This window comes from Eschrichtius robustus, chromosome 14, assembly GCF_028021215.1.
Source record: "Eschrichtius robustus isolate mEscRob2 chromosome 14, mEscRob2.pri, whole genome shotgun sequence".
NCBI lineage: Eukaryota > Metazoa > Chordata > Mammalia > Artiodactyla > Eschrichtiidae > Eschrichtius > Eschrichtius robustus.
In genome coordinates, this window is record NC_090837.1 from 25196686 (window position 1) to 25219231 (window position 22546).

The window sequence follows — 22546 nt, forward strand, 5'->3', positions numbered from 1 at the left end:
CAGACACACTGGTCGCAAGATGTCTCTATGTGATAGCAAAACAATCCCTTGATTTGGTAAAAATCTAAGAAAAATCATTTGCTGGTGTGATGAAAACTGTCTGGCTGAAGAGAACAGGCTGCAGTAAGTTGTGATATCTTTTAACTGAATAATAGAGTAACATCCTTTAAGGTAATGGAGATGTGGAAAACACTGCACAAATGGACAGTTTAAGATACAGACCCGTCCATTTCTCCATCCACCCATCCGTCCTTCCTCCATTGTTCCATCTACCTTCCATCCATCCAAACACTCACTGGGCACACTACTCCACACCAGGCACAAGGGATCATGAATAAGAAACCATTCTGTCTTCTGGAAGTATCTACTTGTGGAGACAAACATGTAAAAATTCAGCTTCAACACAGCATGACCAGTAGTCTCATAAAGGAACTTAAGGAAATCCAGAAGAGGACTCAAACTCGTAAGGGCAGCAAACTCTGTTCTGTTCATGATTGTGTCCAAAGGACTTACTATGATGCCCAGCATATCATAAACGCTCCATAACTTTCACTGGAGAGGTGGGTGGATGGACGTTAGGGTGCACGGAGAGGCGGGTACGTGGATGGATGAATGGATGGTGGGACTGAGGTCTTGTAGGAGGTCACCCCAATAGGGATTCTCACATAAAACAGAAGAATGATATAACTGTAAGAAGTCAGAGCCTCTTCAAGTTTCCATCAAGGTAAATAATATCATGGTAGGAAAGGAATCCTATCTCCCCGCCAGGTAAAAAGTCTCAAGTAGCAAACAGCACAGCCTGCAAAAGGAAGGGGCAGCAGAAAGGATTTCTGAGGCAGCCTGTGTACTCTGTGCTCCAGAGAGGGGTGTGAGTGGGCTGCACGAACGGATGAGGAAACTTCTCCATTCTGCAAGGCTGATTTCCACCTCCAGCCTCCCTCCCCATGGGCACCGTTTTTCACCAGTACGTGTAAGTGAGCCCTTCATTTTCCAGGCACATCTTTCCTGGGTTTCTCTGACCTCCCCATTTACATCGCAAGTTTCTTGAGAGCAGGGCCCAACTAAAATTCTTCTATAAACCACCCCCCACACAAAACAGGGTCTGGCTCAGTGCTGGACGCATACCGTAAAAGGTTCTCTTTAAATACTTAACCATGTAGAGTGGGAAAACATATATATTTTTAGTAATTTCTACTGCACCTTGATCCATAGAAGAGGCTGTGGTGCCACTGCAGTGGTGTGGTTAAAGTGTTTTATTGCTTCTTTCAACTTTCCTGTATTTTAGAGATTTTCTGTAATGAGTATGTATTACTTTCATAATGAAAAACAAAATATTTGTGGATTAGCTTCCTGGAACAAGCATCCCGAGCTGAAAGCCTGCACAGCTAACGTGCTCATGAGCTAAGCGCATTTCCCCCATCGTCCGACTCCCGTATCTTTGCACAGGAAAACAAATGGCCGGGGAGTATCATTCAGACATAAATCACGGTCAGGATGGAACTGGGGCTGATGTTCTTCTGGGGAAATTGTGCCGGTTCTGGGCCAACACGTTCCCCACTCCCTGCATGGATCCTGCCTTGTTGGGTCTCAGGTATCTGAGAACCTCAGACTCCTCTGGATTAACCTCCCTGGCAGACACCTGCCCTGGGGGTAGCCAGGGATGAGAGGATAACGAGAGTAGAGCAGGAAGCAAATGTGCCTTGCCTCTCCTCCACCACCTCTGGCCTTGGCTCCTCTGAGTGTCCCTGATGTTTCTAGGGCACTGATTCTCTGGGGGCACTGAAGGAATGATATCAACGTTTTATAAAGGCTGACAGACACGCTGGGAATCCTCCTCAGCTGACTCATTTAGACTGGGGAGAGGAGGTGACAAAGACGTCATCCTGCCCATCCAGCCGTGAGACGTGAGTCCCCAGGTTACCGTCTAAGACGGGCACCACCAGGAACCCCTGGCTCCTCCGAACATACCTCTCATTGGGCAATTCAGGGGTCCCCTCACCCTCTCTCCATTCATTCAGTAACTGCTAAGGGCCTGACGTCACTTTTAAATGGGGACAGTAGTCGCTGCTCCACAGGCGATGAGCAGGGATAATGATGCCGCTATCAGTAATATCAGAAATAATGACAAAGTAACTAACAGCTATTCAGCGTTCTGTACCATGCACGTGGCTAAACACTTTCCATTAATCATCTATGGCTACATCCATTTGAAAGATGAGAAAACCGAGGCCCGATAAAGTCTTTGCCCAAAGCCACCCATCTAATAAGCAATGGAGTCTAGAGTCAAATCCAGAAATGGGATTTTGTAGATTTCACTTTTTAACCACTGAACTGCCTTCCTCAAAAATTATATTAAAAAGACTCATATAAATATAAGGGTACCTTGCTCATCCATAGAACCACTATATTTTTAAATCATTCTTTGCATTATTACTAAACAGCACCTGCCACACTGATAATTTATTACTTGGGATATTGTTGGATTATCTGTTTAATGACTGTGTCTTCCACTGGGCTGAGAAGGCAAGGACTGTTCCTTTCTCTCCGCCAACGTCTCAGCCCCTAATGCAGCACCTAGAGCATCGTGAGTGCGCAGTACATGTGAATGAGTGGAATAAAAGGACAGCTTTTCCACCAGCGTCTAATCCCAGGGGTCCCAGTGGCTCACCTCCTCCAGTGTGACTCCTTTCCAAATCATTCAAGCGAATTTTCTGCTGGGCTTCTTCCAACTGCTTCTCCACTTCTCCCAAATTCTTCTGGACTTGCTCATACTTGCTCTGGAAGAGAGGTCTCAAGGTTTCAAACTGGAGCTAGACAGAGGCCATCTCACCTAAGGTGCCTCCAAACCAGTACTGGCCACCTATCCCCTGCACAGTCTTCACCCAGGACACCTCCAAGGCCAAGACTTAGGAAGACTCAAATGTCCTCCAGGACTCCGAGGGTGGGAGTCGGTAAGCCTGTGCATCCCAGATGTGAGCCCGGGGTTGCGGGGGGGGGGGGGCAGGCCCACCTCTCCCAGCCACTCTGCTCGGCCACTCCCACCCCCGGCACTCCCGACCACTCGCCTTTAGCTCCTGAACTTCCCGGGAGGCCCGCAGCCGCTCTGCCCGCTCACTCTCCAGCACCTGGCAGGCCACGTCCCCTTTGAAGCGCTCGTCGGCCAGCTCTGTGGTCAACTCAGCAATCTGGGAGGGGGAGGGTTAAGGCAGGGTTACTTGCTGGCGCTGCAAACCCTTCCCTCTCCACACACACTCCACGGGACCACCCTTGGACTAATCACTGGGTCTTATCGCAAGGCAACCCTTCAGCATAAGGTGGTTAAGAGCACGGACGCTGGAATTTTACTGGTCTTGGTGTGTTAGGATTCCTGGCCCAACGCTCTGAACTAGGCAGCATGCCTCTCGGATGCTCAGTTTTCTCAGCTTTAGCGGGGTGGGGATAACTGATAGAACTGTCGTGAGAACTGAGATAATCCACATAAAGCTTAGCACGGTGCCCAGCACATAGTAAGCATTCAATTAAAACCCAGTTATTCTAGTAGAAACTCTCCTTAGCTATCCTTCAGGGAGCCATCTCACTGGACCAACCAACAGGCTCCCTCAGGAAGACACACTCACAGGTGCCCATCCCCCAAGGACGCTCTCAGCCAGGAAACCCCTCCATGGTTCCCCAGGGTCCACCTGCCTCTACCAGGCGACAGCCACGCTCACCCGGTATCGACTGTGTGTGCTCCCAACCTGTTTATGTCTCATACACTTTTACCACCATTACCTATCCTATTAGCTATTACATAAACCTGTAAAATGTGACCGGGCAAAGAGTTTCCATGAAAACTAGGTTGAATGCTTTGGAGGTAACAAATACAAGTGAGTTGCTTCTTAAAATTCTGTCAAACAGGTGTAGGTGCAAAAACTGTATACAGAAAAAAACAGAAGTAAAAAATTTAGGCTTTTGCATTCAAATTTCTGTGCCATTTGCTCTGCTTTAAAGAAATCAAAACTGGAAACCATGTAGCTGTGTGTTAGGGGTGTGGTCCAAAAAAGAAGTAGATCTGGGGTCAGACGCTCATCCTCAAAGGGCTTTGGTCTTACCTCAGTGAGTTGAGGTAGACACGTTTAAAGTTAAAAATAAAAATGTTTATTTTTAAATGAATTCCCACTTGCACTGACTCCCCCCCCCCCCCCCAAAATAACCAACCAACAACAAACACCAAACGGGTCAGCGCTTCTGTGGTCTTATTGTTCCAAAATACAGCCTTCTGGGTTAAAGAATATGCCGAAGAAAGTGAGGAGAGAATCATATGAGTGGACAGTTTAGACCAAGAGGCACAGAATTGACCTTGCACAGAAGAGGAGTCCTCATGAAACTGAGGCTACCCCTTGTGCGGGGCAGTGGCTCAAGTCCAGAGGGAGAGAACGAAAAAAAAAAAAAAAATAGAGGCAAGAACCCCATACAGCGTTCAAGTTCAGACACAACAACTAACATATTGTGTGACCCTGGACAAGTTTCTTCCTCTCTGGGGCTGTGGTCACCTGAACTACAAAATGCACTGAATTAGGTGATGTCTCCTGTCCTTCTGGCAATCCCATTCTATGCCACAGATCTTGCATATAAAGATGTCAGAACACCACAGTTCCCCATCAGACCCTCTGTGTGGTACCGAGGGGCGGCTGTGCGGTGCTCTCACACACACTCGAGGTGGCCCTTCTGGTGTGGAATCCAGCCCCCGTCAACACTATCAGCTCACAGGCGGCCTCAAAAACCACTCAGCTGCCCCATGAAGGAGGAGGATGCAGATCTATATGTTCCGACATTTAAAAAAAAAAAAAAAAAAAAAATCCCCAAGTCATATTGCCAAGGGGAAAAAGAAAGCAACGTTGCAGACTAGAACGTTTGGCGTGTTTCCATTTTTGTCTGTACTTGCACGGAAAAAGGCACTCCCAAACTGTGAATGGGGATTCCCCCCCCGCGGACCCCCGAAGGATGCACTCACAGAGGACTCCAATTTCCTTGTGACGCATTTCTGTACTGGTGACTTTTTAAACCGCTTTTGTAATCAGAAAAACACAAACCAAAAATATCTTTTTTAAATAGTCTAAACCATAAATTGAGCTGGGGCTGCCCTGTCCATTCTATGCCCCCCACCTTTCCTCCTCCTCCAGCCCATCAGCTTCACTCCCATCTTGCTGACCATACCAGTGACAGCTCAGGCCAAAATGCCAATTTCAATAAACAGAGGAAAAAACCGAGGCTTAAGGGGAGCGTTCTGAAGTCACACAGCAAGTGAGCAGCAGAGCGTAGATGTGGACCCAGGTCCCTTACATCCAAGTACCGACCACCAGTTAAAGGGGAAAGGGCTCTCTGGCCCTGTTCCTGGCTGTCTTTGGGGTGGGGCTTCCTTTGCTATTTCTCACACTGTCGTCTCTAAAGTATTCATTGCAGTGACCTCGGACGGTTGTTTAAATGCAAAACTCAGGATCCTCAGATCCCCCAAACCGAAGTCTCTGAGGTGGGACCCAGGAATCTGAATTTCAACACACTCCAGGGTGATTCTTCAGCACCACAAAGTTTAAGAATTACTGCCGTAGAAATAGCTAGGATCGCCTCCTAATTTTGGCCTCACTTGGCTTTAGACGGGTTAGATTTGCCTAGGGATGTGCAAAGGCATTCAAGCTGGAAAAATGATCACTTGCAGTGGGTGCCGACTACAGGCCAGTGCAATCCAGGAGCGCCCCAGGTCACGCCCCGAAACACGTCCCGCAGCCGTGAGATCAGCACTGATCCCAAACGCAACTGTGTTCTCTCTGCCTTAGCCAATTAGTATGAAATTTAATTTGTGCTAATGGGCCTGAGCAAAGGGAGCACAAAATTAATTTAATGCATTAATTCTGAGTTCCACAGACCCAAGTCTGGAGACCAAAGGACAATTAGTCCTTTTAACCTGGGGAAACGACAGCCGCTTTTAATAGAGACAGTAGCCCCTGACCTCCCCCTGTCCCCACAAAGCCCTCTCCCTTCACACGTTTTGGGGTCTGGGGGCTTTTTCCTTGAGGTGAGGGGTAGGCACTACGCCCAGAGCTATTAGGTGAGTGCAAAATGAAGGCCAAGTTAATGAGGGGAGGGCCTGGTCTGCAAAGCCAGAAGGGTCCTCTGCAGATTGCTCCAGGACCAGTTAACCAGAAATTATTCTGGAAACCTCCCTGAGTCCATCACTTGGCCAAGTCATCAGAAACCCTCTTTCTACTTAGGGACAATGACTCCAAGGGCCTGCCAGAGAGGGGGGGGGGGACAGAAAGGAATTAATCCGCTGTACATTTTGCACAAACAGAAATAATATATCCTGCATGCTGACACCATGAGCAGTTTGGGGCAACAGTGGGTAACGGGGATTTGAAGGATGTTAGTGCCGAGCACACGTGGGGTCCCGTGGGCTGTCACTGTCACCTGCCCTTCATGCTACAAGCACCCCTGCCCTCAAAGACTCCACTGTCGAGTTGGGGAGAGAAAAAAACCACATGTGAGGCGCCCACGTGTCTTGGCTCAACCCTGCCCTGGGCTCTTATACTCAAGGACCCTCTGACCCCAAGTCACCTTTCCCGTCGAGAGCAAACAGCACCCTTTCCCTCTCCTCCTGTACTTTTCAGTTTAACCAAAAGGATTTGTTCATAATAAGCCCTCGAATGAGAAACAGCTCACTCATCCACCACTAAGGACAGACATGAGCTTATTGAGCACTGGGCATAGACGCCTGACGAGGAGGGTCTTTGCACAGGACAAGAAACAGAGGCACTGAGAGGCGAAATGATGTGCTCAAGTCAGAGCTGATGAGTCTCGGAGGGAGTCCGCCGGGGCGGCCTCACTGCCGGGTCCTGGCTGGACCTCTGTCCAGACGGTCCTCTGTCCCGCATCCGCTGCGCAACTCAATCCCCTGCCCCTGGGCCCCTGGGGGCAGCAGAGCAGGAATCGTCGTCCTCCAGGAGCAGACGTGGAACAGCCGGCGGGTGCGGGTCAGCGGCCTGATAAGACCTGGACCCCAACCACTCCACGGGGCCACGGCCTTGTGGACCTCCCGTAGAAGGGAAGCCCCCATCCCCATCAACCTGAGTGGCTAAAACAGAAAATGGAAAAAAAAAAAAAAACCAGAAGAGAGAAAAGAGAGAGAGGCGAGAAAATGAATCGACAGGTGAAGGGCAGCCTGACGGCAAGGCCAGCAGCGGGAGAGGCGGGGGGGCCGCTGTCTGCTGGTCAAGGAGATTAAGCAGGTCTCACGGTACCTGCCCCTAAAGCTGCCCCAGGCATCACGGATGACTCAGGACAAATCTCCGGGGGCCCCCAGAGATGCAGGCGGACACCAGTGCAGGCACCACTGTATTTCCCTTCCCAGCTGGGGACGCCACCTGCTCGTAAGTAACAGTAATAGTGATAGTGACAGTAACAGTAATACCTTAGTCACAATCACCACCACAGACAGTGCTGATGGCATGCCCAGCACAGGCTAACCCACAGAACCCTCACGGCAACGCAGACAGGCGGGTACTGACAGCTCCAGGATGCAGATGAGGCACCAGGGTGCAGGCGGCCAAGGACACCCAGCCAGCCAGGGGCACAGCTGGGCTATGAATTATGGCAGCCTGGCTCCTGAGCCTTCACTTCTAACCACACCATCAAACTGCCTCTTGGGGGCTCAAAGAACGTGTGCTGAGTGAACAAATAAATGTGTGTGAACCAAGAAGTAAATGTCGGTGGAGACGGGCCGCTGCTTTAAGAATGCCGAGAGAAGGGGCATCTCCTGAGCGGGACATGTGGGGATGGACACGTCACCGACTGGCCCTGGGGGGAGAAGGGACAGTTATGGGCTTTCACGAGCATTAGAAAGGGTCTTTAAGGAACCCTAGCACCCCCCAAAAAGATAATAACCCCTCAGATGCTGTCACCCACACATCCCATCCTGAGAATGTTCTTTGGTCCAGCCCCTACCTTCAGGATGGAGTTCAACCCTCTAACATGCTTCTCACGGCCCCTGTGACCTGGCCCAGCTTCATGGCCTGACCCCCACCCCGTAATCACCCTCGTTCCATGAGACACTCCAACCGCCAGGACTGCAGGTGCCAGATCAGGTCCCCGCTCTCTGTCTCTGCCCTTGCTCTGCCCTCCACCTGGAATGCCTCCCCACCCCATGGCCTGGCTGGGCCTGCTCATCCTTCAAGACCCCTCCTCTGAGAAGCCCTCCCTGAGCCCATTCCCAGTCTGGGTAGATGCTCCTCCTCGATCCCAGCCAGACCTGGGTTCCAATCCCAGCTCTGCTACTCACGGGCTGTGTGACGTCAGACAAATCACTTCCCCTCGACGACCTTCACTTTCCTCATCTAGGACGTGGGGGTACCAACACCTCCCTCACAGTGTGATTTGAAGGTAAAATGAGATGATGCAGGTAAAGTATTTATCACAGCACCTGGCACAGACACACTGCTCATTAAATGTTACTTTAATTACTAAATTCGGTACTATTCCACTCATTCATTCAACGCCCACTGAATGCTTGGAGGGGTGCAGAAATAGCTGAGATGTATCATTATCTTTGAGGAACTCAGTTTGCTGCGGGGAAGGTAAAAAATGTCAGCTGTGTATTAGTCACAGTGCTGATGCGTCAGAGGTAGTGTGATGGCTGCTTTACAGGCACCTCCCCACACAGCCCTACACAGAGGAACGCGTAATATGACCGTCACCGTCTTACTCATGGTGACACAAGGGCTCAGAGTCTTGAAGGATCTGCCTACAATCCCGCAGCAATAAGGGCACAAGGTCAGCTGTCCCGATGGACCCTCCGCTCCTGTCCCAGAGCACCGGGGCAGGTCACTGTCCTCATCCCCACCTCGTACAGGCCCCGCTTCTGCATTTGTGTTGCAAGGCAGGTAGAGACGAGATGACGGGCCCCATTTTCGCCTGGGGAAGCAGAGGCGCACAGAATGGACTTTCCAGCCGAGCCCTCCTCTGTGGGGCTTTGGCTCACCCCACCGTGGCCACCCTTGAACAGGCTCACCCGGTGTCGGCAGAGCCTCTGCAGCTGGCTGTCCGCCGGGAGGATGCCCTCCCCGGCATGTGCCCCCAGTGAAGGCCCGAGAGACCCTAACATCTTGAGTCAGGTAGGAAACCAGGCTGCTTTATTCTCCTGGGGACTAGGGGCTACCACATCCTGTCCCCACCGAGGCAGAGCGCTGTGCCAGAGCACGGAACCAGGCGTCAGGAGAGCTGGGATGAGGTCAAGGCCCGTGACCCCCAGCAAGTCACCTCCTGTCCCCTCCTAGAGGTCAGCTGCTGCTGGACACCGTAACGGCCATCAGAGTCACCTCCCTCAGGGCTACGCTAACGCACTTCTGCCCTAAGTCTCCAGTCCCCGCGGCATCCCGGTGATTCTCTCGGCAATTCCTTACCCAGAAGTGAAACTTCCTGGGCTAATGAGGCCAGACATCGGGGCGCATGGGCCTCCGTCTTTTGCCGTAAATAAGGTCCTGGATATATTCCAGAGAGAGAAGAGACCACCCCTCTCTCACGCACCGCCACGTGCTCCCGCAGCCTGCCAGGGGCTCCCTACCAGACTGGCTGCTTCCTTGTGAAAATAAAAAGCCCCACCTGGCATCCAGGCCGATTCTGCTTGAAGAAGATTTATAGCCAGCGACTCAGAGGCTCCTCGTCTCCTCTTCTGCTCCTTCGCAAATGAAGCACTCAAATCATTTTGCCATAACGTTGTCTTTTGACTAAGCCCCGTCAAATGGAGTTCCCACTGATGAGGCAACACCATGTTTCAGCCATGGTTCTGCGGCTGTCTCCCCCCTGCTGAGATGAGGGTGGGGTGCAGACGCCGTGAAGGGGGCTGGGGGGTCTTCAGGAGGCACAGCCCTGAAGGAGTGTCTGCTCCCCAACTGTCAACAGAAACTCGCTTCCAAGAAAGGAGAACCGTGTGGAAGGAGATGTGGGAAGAGATACTTTGTATTAACGTTTCTCAAAGTGTGATCCCCGGACCAGCAGGTTCAGCATCACCTGAGAACTTATTAGAAACACAGAAGCTCCAGGGCCACCCCAAGCCACCGACTCAGCACCTCGAAGGCCGGGATCCAGCGATCTACATCCTGACACGTCCTCTCGGGGATTCTGACACACATTCACCACTGCTCTAACACAGCACAACCCTCCCGCGTCAGAGTCACCTCAAGGCTTGGTGAAGAGGCACTGAAGGACCCCCACCTCCAAGAGTCCCTCCTGGGTCAAAGCCTTGAGAGATGGGACCAGGGAAGCTACAGGGTTAACAGCTCCTCTGGATGATTCCGATGCTCTTTAAAGTGCAAAAGCAACCAATATAAATCAACAGTAGCTTTGCCCAGGTCGTGGGTGGGAGGTGGTGGGGAGGGAAGGGAATTAGAGCCCTTTCTTCAAATAGAATCTTACTTGGGCCCCAACATGCTACATTCCACCAAATCTGAGCTGCCACTGATTGTTAAGATGCACCGTTACAGAATGTAAGAAACGAACATGCGGCCAATTTTTAGTGTTAGCTGCCAATGACTGTTAAGATGCATCCTGAGTCCAGAGATGTACAAAGGGAGAAAATAATGTGCATCTGAGAATCGATAAAAACTTAGAATGAAACCAAAAAAGTGCATATACTGTAATGGATGCAGGTATGGGAGTCCTGGAGCCCTCTGACCTCCTCCTCACCCTCTGGTGGGTCTGAAGAGACACAGGGCTTCAGAAAACACTTCAAATTACCGCATCAGAGAAGGCAAGCCACAGAGTGGAAGGCATGTGTACTACTTACGTTGAGCAACTGACCTCATATCCACGGCATATAAAGAACTGCTACAAATCAACAAGAAAAGCAATAGAAAAGACGTGAAAGACCACTTTGCCAAAGAGGATAACCAAATAGCCAAAAGCATGTGAAAAGGTGCAAATTAAAATCACAATGTTGTACAAGTGCACACCCACCAAAATCGCTAAATGAAAAAGGCAGATAATGAATGCCCAGTGCAGGTAAGGGCGCAGAGCAGGCAGAATGCTCACCTGTGGCCACGTGCAAGTGCAAACCGACACAAACACGGTAGCAAGCTGTTTGGCAGCATCTACGAAAACTGAACACAGAAATAACTTAAAACCCAGCCATTCCATGCCTAGGTGTATTCCCAACAGAAATGTATGACCCGTGCACCAAAAGACACGTGTGAGGCTGTTCACAGCAGGCTTGTTCTTTATAGTTGAAAAACAGAAACAACTGAATGTCCCTTTAGAGTAGAAGGGGTTAAGAGTGGTCTCTGCGCATAATGGACTACTCTACAGCAAAGGGAGGGAGTGATCCACCATCACCCATGACGAGGCGGATGAATGTCACAAATGATGTCAAATGAAAGAAACCAGACACAAATGAGTACACACCTTTGATGAATTTAGGCAAAGTGCAAAAACAGGGAGAAAACTAATCTATAGTGTCAGAAGTCAGTTTGGTGGTTACGGGTGGAGGGTAGTGGCTGAAAGGGGGCGCGAGGGGGGAATCTGAGGGAAGCTGGGAGTGACCTGTGTCACACTCTGGGTGCTGGTTGCATTGGTGTGTCCACTTTGTGAAAATTCACTAAGCTGTACACTTAAGATGTGTGCACTTTTGTGTATGTTGGACCTTAACATAAAGTCTAAAAGGCAGGAGGAAAGGAGAAACAGGAGGAAGAAGAAGAGGCGGCAGAAAGGGGGGTTTGAGGAGGAAGAGGAAGAAATCCTAACACTCAGTCATCTTAATGTGCTTCCTGGATGAAGTGCTGCTTCGACTCCTGGCTGAATTCTCTTTATGGCACTGGCGTCACACCCTTGGCTTGCGTTTCAAGGAGATGCTACCAAAAGCATTCCTACAGACCCCTCTTGTATTTACTGTGTGAATAGTGCCCTTGGTGCCCTTTTAATGAGGATTCATGGGAGAAACTTCTCTAATATCTAGATTATCTCAATACCCTGAAAAGTTACTCTTTTCTCAAGCAACAGGTATGTGTGTGTATGTTTAACCTAGGCACAACATGTCTATGGAATATCCTGTTTTCCTCTCTGCTTTGGTTGCTAGGAAGCTCAGTGTCAAAATTTCGGCCCACTTTTAATGGTTCCACTCACCCATTCTGTGTCTATTCTGTACCTGGGGCCGGGCTGACGTGATAAGCAAGACAGATCCCTGCCCTTGGGTTCTCCCAATCTAGCTGGCCCACAGGTGATTAGGTTGCACCGATCAATGCTGTGAGGGGAAGGAAGCACAGGGCCAGTGGTAGAATATAGTGGGGGCCTAACCCACCCTTAGAGGGTCAAGGAAGGCTTCTTGGAGGAAGCACCACCTGAACTAAGTAAGAAGGGATGACCCGACATTTACCAGGTGAAGAGGGTGGAGAGGAATGTTCCAGGCAGAGGGAAGAGCACAGGCAAAGGCTGTGAAGTAAGAGTGAGTCTGAGGCCAATGGTAAATGTCTATATTCTAACTCTTTCCCTGGTTTTCTATATTCCTCAACTCTTAGTTCCCTTTGCTCTGATTTTCTTAGCTTTAAATTTTTATCTTATTTTTTCAAGGCCCCATGCATTCAACTGTGTGTGATACAAAAAGAGCCTGGACAGAATATTCCGTAGGTGCTGACATGTCTATGCTTGGTTCAGGTCTCAGAAGCCTGGCTCCCTCCCTCTCTCCTCCCAGTGTCCCATAAGCTGGAGCTCTAGATGCTAAAGGTGCTCACCGCATCCCTCTCTCCAAGTCTTGCCCAGCAGCGGACACATCGCAAACCCCCAAGTCCAACCTGACAGCTCGAGATGAATTACTGCATCAAGTGTCAGCTCAGCGGGAAGGAATTTCTACCGGGAAGTCACCGATACTCCCCACCAGCCCACAGAGCTCCGATTTTTTGCTTCTGCTGCTCTACTCATGGCTACTTCCGGCAAGAGAGGTCAGGCCGCTGGCCCTCTGGAGCCTCGATGGAGAATGTAAGGCACTCTCAGTTGTCATTTCCACTCCGCCTCACAGTCTCGTCCACGAGAGGGGCACCGGCTCATGGCGCAGCAGCCCCGCCCGCCCAGCTTCTCCTAACTCTGTGTGCAGACGTGACTCTCCCTTCCAGGGGCCCCTGCCTCTTGCCTGACCATAGGAGTGGGTGTGGATTAAGCAGACAGAGGACCCTTGGTGGGGAGAGTGGACACAGTCACGGGGAGGATGAGAAGGGTGGAAAAGAGACAGCCCCTCCACCCCAACTTCATTCCATGTCCCACGTGAGCCAGCCAGGCTCAACTCAGGCTGTGAACGTAGGGTAAAGGAGGAGTTATGTTGGCTTGATGGTGAATCTAATTACAGTCCCCATTAGCCATCAACCAAACCAAGCAATATTACCAGTAATGATAACATCATAGCCTCGCTGGTAGAGAAAGCTCTAGTTTTGCTCTGGTCTGAGCTTTATCTCATGTTGCTTCAGGACCTTTGCACTTGCTGTTTCTACCCTTCCTCCAGATCTGCACAGAGATGGGTACAGCAAATCGTTCTGATCTAGATTCAAATATCTCAATCCACAGAAGCCTCCCCTGACCACTCAGGAAATATTGACCCCCACTCGACCTCCCTCCACCGTCACCTCGCTCTGCTTAATACCTGCAGCACTCCACAATCTGAAACCAGTTTGCACGTTTATTTACTTTTGATCTGTCTCCCTCTATCGGCCTGGAGACTTGGTGAGGACAGGGACTTTGCTTTGTCCCTGGCCGTATCCAAGGGGTCCGGTTGAATGCCTGCCACATGGGAGATGCTCAGACATAGTATGTGATGAACAAGGGAATAAATAAGTTCCATCTGAACTTCACCAGACCCCTGTGAGGTACCCAGGGCTTCCTGAAGAAAGGCAGCGAAGCATTCAACTAGGGTGCAAAATTGAAGGGAGCACCGAAAACCTCAGAAATCAAGATAAATTAAAAACGTTAACGCAATCTTTAAGAGAATCAAAATTAATGCCAAAATCTGTGATGACTAAAATATCAAACTTTTAAATAAAGAATCAAGACAGGATCCCACCGTGCAGAGCTCGTCACTTGCCTCACCCTAATCTTGGCCCGCAAACCCTGCATTTATTTAAAATTCTGATATTCTGCTCATCCTGGATTTTTTGCATGCAATTTACCTCTTAAAAGATACTGCATTAGGCCTTCCCTGGTGGCGCAGTGGTTGAGAATCTGCCTGCCAATGCAGGGGACACGGGTTCGAGCCCTGGTCTGGGAGGATCCCACATGCCGCGGAGCGACTGGGCCCGTGAGCCACAACTGCCGAGCCTGCGCGTCTGGAGCCTGTGCTCCGCAACAAGAGAGGCCGCGATGGTGAGAGGCCCGCGCACCGCGATGAAGAGTGGCCCCCGCTTGCCGCAACTAGAGGAAGCCCTCGCACAGAAACGAAGACCCAACACAGCCATAAATAATAAATAAATAAATAAAGGGAAAAAGATGGTTCAATTTAAAAAAAAAAAAGATACCGCATTAAATATTATTTATCTCGCTGAGTTTTTTGGTGCCCCTTTCAATTCTGTGCCCCAGACACGTGCCTTCCTCTCCTCACCCTCATCCGGGCCCCGAGAGCTGAGTGGGATGGCAAGTTTTCCTTGGAGAGCTCTTTCGCCGTCTCCCCACAGCTCACTGACCACGCCCCACATAATACGGAATGAAGACGTGTAGGGGTCTGTAATATGAGATCGTCTCCTTGGGGGCAAGGCCATCCGGTTCACATCTTCATCCCCAGCCCACGAACTCAATCCCCAGCCAAAGAGAGAAAATCCCGGCCTGCAGTCACACACTCCCCCAGCCCAACCTTCCCCAGTCACGTGTCCCTTCCATCCCCCAGAGTCAGCCACTACGCAGAATCTGGCATTATTATTCCCATGAATATCTTTACACCATAACTACTTAGGTATATTCCCCAATCAATGTATAGTATTGTTGTGCACATTTTAAAAATTGACATGTACTGTAACATATTTTAGGCATTCTTTTGTAAATTAATCCTTTTCCTTCAGCACTTTGTTTTCGAGGGCAATCCATGTTGGTTCATGTATCTCTGGTTGAAGGGTCAGGAAACATCTTCTATAAAGAGCCAGATAGTAAATATTTTTAATCTCTGAAGGTCACACAGTCTCTGTCACAGCTACTCAACTCTGCCTTTGTAGCACAAAAGCAGCCAGAGACTATGCACAAATGAATGGGCGTGGCTGTGTGCCCATAAAACTTTACAAAGAACAGGTGGTGGAATGGATTTGCCCTATGGGCCACAGTTTGCCTGCCTCTTTATCCATTTTCACTTTGGTAACTCAGTTTTTAGTATAACAAAATGTGTTCATCCATTCTGTCAACAGACTCCCTTTTGGGTGTTTACATTTCTTCAACATGACAAATGCTGCTGCTATAAGCTTCTTGTCCTTTCATTTAGGTGAGAGAGATTCTCCTGCAAGTGTGCCTAGAAGTGGAATTGCTGGGTCACAGGGTACAGGCAGCTTCATCTTTCAGAGATAATGCTAGATTGTTCAAGAGCCATGAGATCAATTTACACTCCCACCAGCAGCATGAGTTCCTGCTGCTACGCACCCCTGCCAGCACTTGGCTACATCAGACTTCTGGATTTTGCCCATCTGAAGCGTGAAATGACACCTACTGTCGCATTAATTTACATTTCCTGATTGCTAGTTAGTTGCTCATCTTTTCATGAGTTCATTGGCCATTTGAATTCCTGATCACAGGAACTCTTGTTCCTGGGAACTGCCAATTCCTAATTTTTGCCCATTTTTTTTTAACTGGAGTGTCTGCCTTTTTTCCAGTTGATTTGAGGAAATTCTTTACATATTCTGGTTACTCTTTGTCAGTTATATGAGTCGCAAATTTCATCTCCAAGTATGTGGTGTGTCTTTATTTTATGCTCGGACAATCAGAAGTTGATTACTTTACCCGGGGTCACAGTGATCATTTTCCCCCTGCGATTTGTGCTTTTGTGACTTATTTAAGAAATTCTTCCCTTTGGAGCCAAATGACATGGGTTTGAATCTCAGCTCTATACTTGCTGATTGTGTGGCCTGGGGAAGGAACCTAATATCCCAGAGCCTCCGTTTCCTCCTCTGTAAAACGGGGACAGTAACAGCATACACCTCACAGGGTTATTCTGAGGCGGCGTGAAGGCACTTAGCACAATGCCAGGCTCATCCTCATCATCTTCTCCATCAGCAGACCTCCCCCCGCACAGGGACCCCACACAGGAGGGATGGGGCTACCTTGCTCTCCAGCAGGTCTGTGTTCTGCCGGAGATCATTCCGAGACCTCTCTGACTTCTCTAGCTTCTGTCTCAGCGCTGTAAGCTCCGCCTAGAAAAGCAAACACCTTAACAGAAGCCATTCTGGACTGGAGGTATAGGTTCCATGTATACAATAAAGAGTGGCCAGGGAATGAAGTAGGCAATTCAGCAGCCTATCTGTGATGACACCCAGATGCTAAGTTCCTACGAGGGATGTTTCCTTTGACCATTTCTGAATATCAATGTCTCTGCTCACGCAAGTCTGGTCCACACCAGCCCAGTCTAGGGGCTGAATGCAAATCCTCAGAACAGGACCGCTGCTTACCCCGAGACTGGGCATGCCCGAGCGAGACGGGCGCTCAGCTCTTCATCTTCCCCAATTATCACTTTCTGGCCAGTGGGTCAGCACGAGGTTTACAAGACCACCATTAGGAGCAAGTGAAATGCCCACCCACTGCAGGCTGGTGGAGTGAACCATGAAACACACACACCAAGGAGGACTCTGTGGCCATGAAAAGAGAACAAGGAAGACTTCTTTAAAAATGGGAATCCTGTGACAATATATAAATGTATCACATTAACATGTTGCACACCTTAAATTCACAATGTTGCAGGTCAAACAGATTTCAATTAAAACATTTTTTTTTTAAAGAAAATCCAAAAAAATAGACATGGCATGATTCTTAAAATATATTTTGAAGTGAGAAATGCAAGTTGCAGAAGAAAACAGTATGCTACCTTTTGTGTAGAAAAGAAAGGAACCATTAGTTCAGCGTGTGTGTGTGTGTGTGTGTGTGTGTATACAGGCATACTTTGTTTCATTGAGCTGGGCTTTATTGCACTTTGCCGACATTGTATTTTTTTACAAATTGAAGGTTGGTGGCAACCCTGTGTTGAGCAAGTCTATTGGTGCATTTTTTCCAACAGCATTATTTTTTAATTAAGGTATGTACATTGTTTTTTTAGACAGAATGCTATTGCACACTTAATAGACTAAAGTACAGTGTCAACTTTTATAGGCTCTGGGAAGCCACCAAATTCACGTGACTCACTTTATTGTGATATCCACTTTATCTCGGTGGTCTGGAACTGAACCTGCACTATCTCCGAGAAGTGCCTGTATTTGCTAATTTTTGCAAAAAGGAACAACAGGCAGGATAAACCAGAAACCAATCAGAGCAGTTATCTATACCAGGTGGGTGCTAACGGGGTAGAAGGGAGAGTTAGGGGAGTGCCCCCTGAGAGGTAAGAAGATAAAGGACTCAGAAACTCTCGCCTTGAGTCTCGCGGGGATGAGCAGTAAGCGAGCGTTCGCACGCCCCCCGGGTGGTGATGGCGCCTCTGACCAGCACCCACTAGCCTAGGGAGGAGCTGGCCACGTGGTGCAGGGCGGTCTGTGTCGAAGGGAGCAGAGGGATATCTGCAAGGGGGCAGCGAGGGCTGTTGGTGGAGCATTCCCAGATGAAGAGTTTCGAGGGGTGGGGCACTGGGTCTGGATGCAAACACTAAGGGCCGGGGGGTCGGGGGGGGGGCGGGGGGAGGCGCCCTGCCTGCCCCGTGGACCCACCTCCTTGGCGCGGAGCTGCTCCTCCCCGATGGTGGCACTCAGCAGGGGCCGAAGGGAACCCAGGAGCTGCCACCACGGCCAGTCCTTGACCGCCAGGAACACAGCCACGTTCTTCTGGATGCACTGGGCAGCCAGCCGGTGAATCTGCAGGGGAGGGAGAGTGGAAGCTGAAAGACCTTTCCCAGCCCAGTTGAAGGAGGCAGAGGGTGGCAAAGGGGGTAGAAGAAATGTGTTTATTCTAGTGGAAGGGATTGGGTAAACTTAAAAAAAAAAAAAAACCTTCCTTTCATGGAGTCAGGCTCCTGGCATCAATATTAGGCCACAGTTTAATCTTGCATCACCTAATAATAATAATAGGACAAGGAGTAGAAAACATCATATAACACAACAGGGTCACCTCTTACATGGGGATCAGGCTCAGAAGTCACTGTGCAAGACAAAAACTATCCTCAAAAATCCCTGACACTGCCCGCGAGAAACAGTGGCCACGATCATGTCGCTAGTTGATATTTGGTCCCAAAGGCCTCTGTGGCCAGGTCCTGCCCACGTGCTCTCTGCTGACCCATGAAAGCCAAGTTCTCCAGAGATGGGACAGGTTGAAACCATTTCCAACCCAGGAGGGCTTGGACAATCTCATGGATATCCTGACCAAGGCTCACATCGGTGGTGATTTGATGTCAGGGTCCTAGAACAATCATATCATCTTACAAAGTGTCTATTAAAGTCTGACCACTCGGGGTGGGTCTGCGGACCAGCAGCCCTGGCACCATCATGGGAGACGGGCAGACCCCCGTGCTCACTCCAGACCCACTGGACCAGAATCCACACGTTAACATCCCACTGGAGATTCATGCACAAGAGGAAGTGTGAAAAGCAGGGATGACAGCCCCCGGACCAGCACAGATGGTGCTTTTCCAGGAACCAGCACCCCTGCCAGGTTCACAAGGCACTTGGGCCCCCGCACCTTCAGCTTCTTGAATTCCTGGCGAAACAGAAAGCCCTTGCAAGCCGCCTGGAACAAGATGATGCTGTGAGACACCAGCTTCTCCCGCTGCTTCTCCAGCCTGGAGACCACGCCCGCCTTGAGGAAGACCTGGAAGGAGAGAAGGCTGCAGGTGACTTCGCTGCCACCGAATCAGACTGCCTCAAGTGGGAGGGGCTGCTGCTCAGACCCCAGTTCTCCTAGATCTACCCGAAATATCTGTCAGTAGCTGCCCTTGACTGGGGGTCTAAATGGTCAAAGCATTTTGTCTCCTGATGCCTCCTCTTTCCCTTCTTCTGGTCCCTGGATGCTCAGAGTGGGGTCCACGCACCTGAGTGTGGTCATCGTCACCTCCTGGGGGTTTGTTAGAAACGCAGCATCTCAGGCCCCACCCCAGAGCTGCTGAAGCAGAACTGGCATTTTCATTTAATCCCCAGGGTATTCATGCACACACTCATTTGAGAACCACTGGTAGGACAGACCTGACTAAAGCGTCTCTGTGCACCAGAAATCACCCAGGGAAGGTGGTCAATGCACATTCCCAGGCCCCACCCCAGGATATGCAGAATCATGGGCTTGGTGTCAGTCCTGGGTGTGCATTCTTTTTTGATAAGTGCTGTTGGCCATGAGACAAGCGCCACCCCAGAAATACTCGGTCCTGCCTTATAAGGAGGGGCAGAGAATGCGGGGGAAGTGAGGGCAGCCCTCCTTGGTCAGGAGGGGATGGGGCCTGGCTGGTGCCACCGGCGGGAGGTGTAGGCATTGAGCAGAACACAGCGGAAAACACAGTTTCCAGGCCTTGGCACATCAATAATGGATGAGGGCCCCTGCAGCAAAGTGATCACTGCCTCCCCGGCACCCTCGCAGCTGCCCCCAAGAGACTGCAGGGAACACGGGAGGGTTTTCAGAGAGAACTGGAAGCTCTGGGGCCAGGCCTGCTCCGGCCAATGCGGTGGGGTCACTAAAGCTGGTGTCGCCTCCCCAGAGGCAAAGGAAAGACACTCTGCTGCTGGGATATGTATGAGTCGGTGACGGGGGAGGGTTACGTTTCAGACGCCTTCGTGCCGCTTATTTCTAAGCACAGTCCTGTGCGTTTCCTTGCCAGATGTGGCTTGTAGCCCCAAAGGTGTTCAGTTTCTCTGGAGCCACTGGTGAGCTCCACCTTGATCACTGATATTGTCAAGTAATCCATGACATTATCAATCAATGGCTAACATTGATGGAGCCCGCCTGTGTTCTGGATCTGAACTAACCGTTTGGTATGCAGGCAAAGCACTTTACATGCAGAATCTTACATGGTAGTTACAACAATCCCCCCATTTCATGGAGGGAGAAACTAAGGCTAAAAAAGGCATGTGCCAACAATCCTCCACCAGCAGGTGGTAACACCGGGATTTATTTCCCTCTCTCTGACTCCAGACGAGACTACAATTGTCACTGAATGTAATTAACATTTGCACGGCATCTACATTTTTCCAAAGCTCTTTCTCCTATGTCCCATTTTAATACGCAGAACAGTCCCACGAGGAATCCGTCAGCTCAAGGAAGCTGCGTCACTGACTCAAGTTCACATAGCTGGTGGTCAGCAAAGCTGAGACTTGAACCCAGAACCTCAAGTCCACGCCCTGTACCCGTTCTCAATGTCGGCAGGAAGCTTCATTTCCTCGCTCACGTGATCCAAACACCGGGAGTTTGAGGCTGAAATGCAATGTGATTCCAGGTGGAACAAAGGGTCTCAATCGATTCTCCGTTCCCCTAAACCTATTTTCTGTAATGAAGACCGCTCTGCTAATCCCACGGTAAACTTTTTCTCAGAGGGAAAATGGAAATTAGCGCAGCCGATCGGTGCTAACTCTGTTTTGCAACCCTCCATCGCTTTACAGAACACTACCAGCCAGGACTACCAAGACAATTAGCCTCATTGAAATAAAGACACGACTGACTCATTACCTATCAGATTGCCTCAATAATGACTGTATTAATTTCACAAGCTAGTGAGTCCCAAAAGCTGCTATAAAAAAAAAAATCAATGATCACAGTGATGACAGCGCTAGTCCATATATTACAAAGGGCAGCGAGTGCTGCCAAACCCGTCATTGATTAAGTATGAGGCTTTCATTAAAAAGATAATTGGAAACGACCATACGCAGAGTGGGAATAAGTCATCGCCGCTGCAGAATCTTAGCTTGATTTTTTTTCTTTTCCTTTTAAGAGCGTACTGCCGACCAGAAGGTCGACGGCATGTGGAATCCCACCTTTTTCATAAATGTCATGGCCCTCGGCACAGGCTTCGATAAGGTACCGGGGGCTGAGAATCACAAAGAAAAATCTAAATTATTCACTTTTCAGGGGTCCAGCTGCTTATCGGGCCCACACAGAGTGTAACATCCCAACATCCCTATCTTTAAGGGATCTCTGGGAGCCACTGTTGGGCAAGCCAAGGTTTAAAAATCTAATATGGCAACCGCTCTCCTTTCTGGTATTGCTGAGGAATTAGCTACCCGTCTCTTAGTAATTTTCCAGATTAGAGGAGTTTAATTCTTTAAACATTAAAACGCTATCCTGTTTGACAAGCATCCTGACCCCGTTGGCAAGTGCCTGCCACAAGTGATGACAGCCAGCCCCTGTAATTTACTGATTCCCACAGCCAGCTTGGGAGGTAGAGAGCAGTGGGTCCATTTTACAGATGCGGGAACTGAGGCTCAGAGAGGCTAAATCACTTACTCAAGATTCACACAGTTAGGCAGTGGTGGGGCCTGGGTGTGGACCAGGTCAGCCTGTTCTCTTCCCCTATTCACAGCCTTCCCACCTACTAAGTGCCGAACCCTGCAAAGCATGAGAGTTGCATCTGCCCTTAAAGATCTCAGTCTATTGCCTTGCCTGGCTTCCCAAAGGACACAGTGACCTTGATTTGCTCTGGACAGTTTCTTAGTGAATGCCGAGTATTAATAATAATAATGTTTTATTATGGGGATGTTTTTGGCTTGTAGACATCTTGCCTCGCCACTGTGAGACTTTGTATAGCGACTTTTCATCTTGCTGTTTTCTTCCCTGCTCTGCAATAGTTGATGGGATCACAGGGACTGGTTTTGAAATTCATGAAATAACGAAGTAATTTATCTGAACAGTGCTTCTCAAACTTGAGCATGTACTGGAATCCCCTACAGGGCATGTTCTAACCCAGACTGCAGGGTTCCATCCCCCGAGTTTCCGAATCAGCGGGTCTGGGGCGGCACCTGAGAGTTCTGTTTCCGGGAAGCTCTCGGCTGATGCTGCTGCAGCCGGCCTAGGGACCACACTTTGAGAACCACTGGTCTAGAAGGATGAAGTTCCTGGAGCTGAAGAAGAATTCCTCTGATTCAAGACCATAAACACCTGTGTGTAAAGAATTTGCTGTGTATTTCCATTAACAAACAATAGAACCCACAGCGTATCGAAGAGAACTTGGGGGTTGGACCGGTACAGGTTTCCATGGGAGCTGTGCTCCTGGCTCCCTAGAGGACCTGGAAGAGGGGCTGACTTCCCAGAGGTACGTTTTCCTCATCTGTGAAGAAGGGATACTGTAATTATCTCAAGAGAGACTGTGAGGGGAAAAGAGGAATAATATATAAATTTGCCTAGCATAGCACCAGGCTTGTGGTGGGAGCCCAGTAACCCAGGGGTTTATCTCCTCTACTGGAAA

General features: G+C 49.6%; 1 protein-coding gene across 2 annotated transcripts in view; it reads right to left on the bottom strand.

Annotated features, from left to right (window-relative positions):
- The window catches only part of MYO18B (myosin XVIIIB), a 218080-nt gene that overhangs the window by 108943 nt on the left and 86591 nt on the right, over positions 1 to 22546 (bottom strand). For both annotated transcript variants that reach the window (XM_068563218.1, XM_068563217.1), the window contains exons 22-26: positions 18847 to 18975; positions 17883 to 18026; positions 16296 to 16385; positions 3066 to 3185; positions 2669 to 2777 (exon numbers count right to left, since the gene is read on the bottom strand). In XM_068563218.1, the coding sequence (XP_068419319.1) occupies positions 2669 to 2777; positions 3066 to 3185; positions 16296 to 16385; positions 17883 to 18026; positions 18847 to 18975 (592 nt within the window). The remainder of the gene's footprint in view (positions 1 to 2668; positions 2778 to 3065; positions 3186 to 16295; positions 16386 to 17882; positions 18027 to 18846; positions 18976 to 22546) is intronic.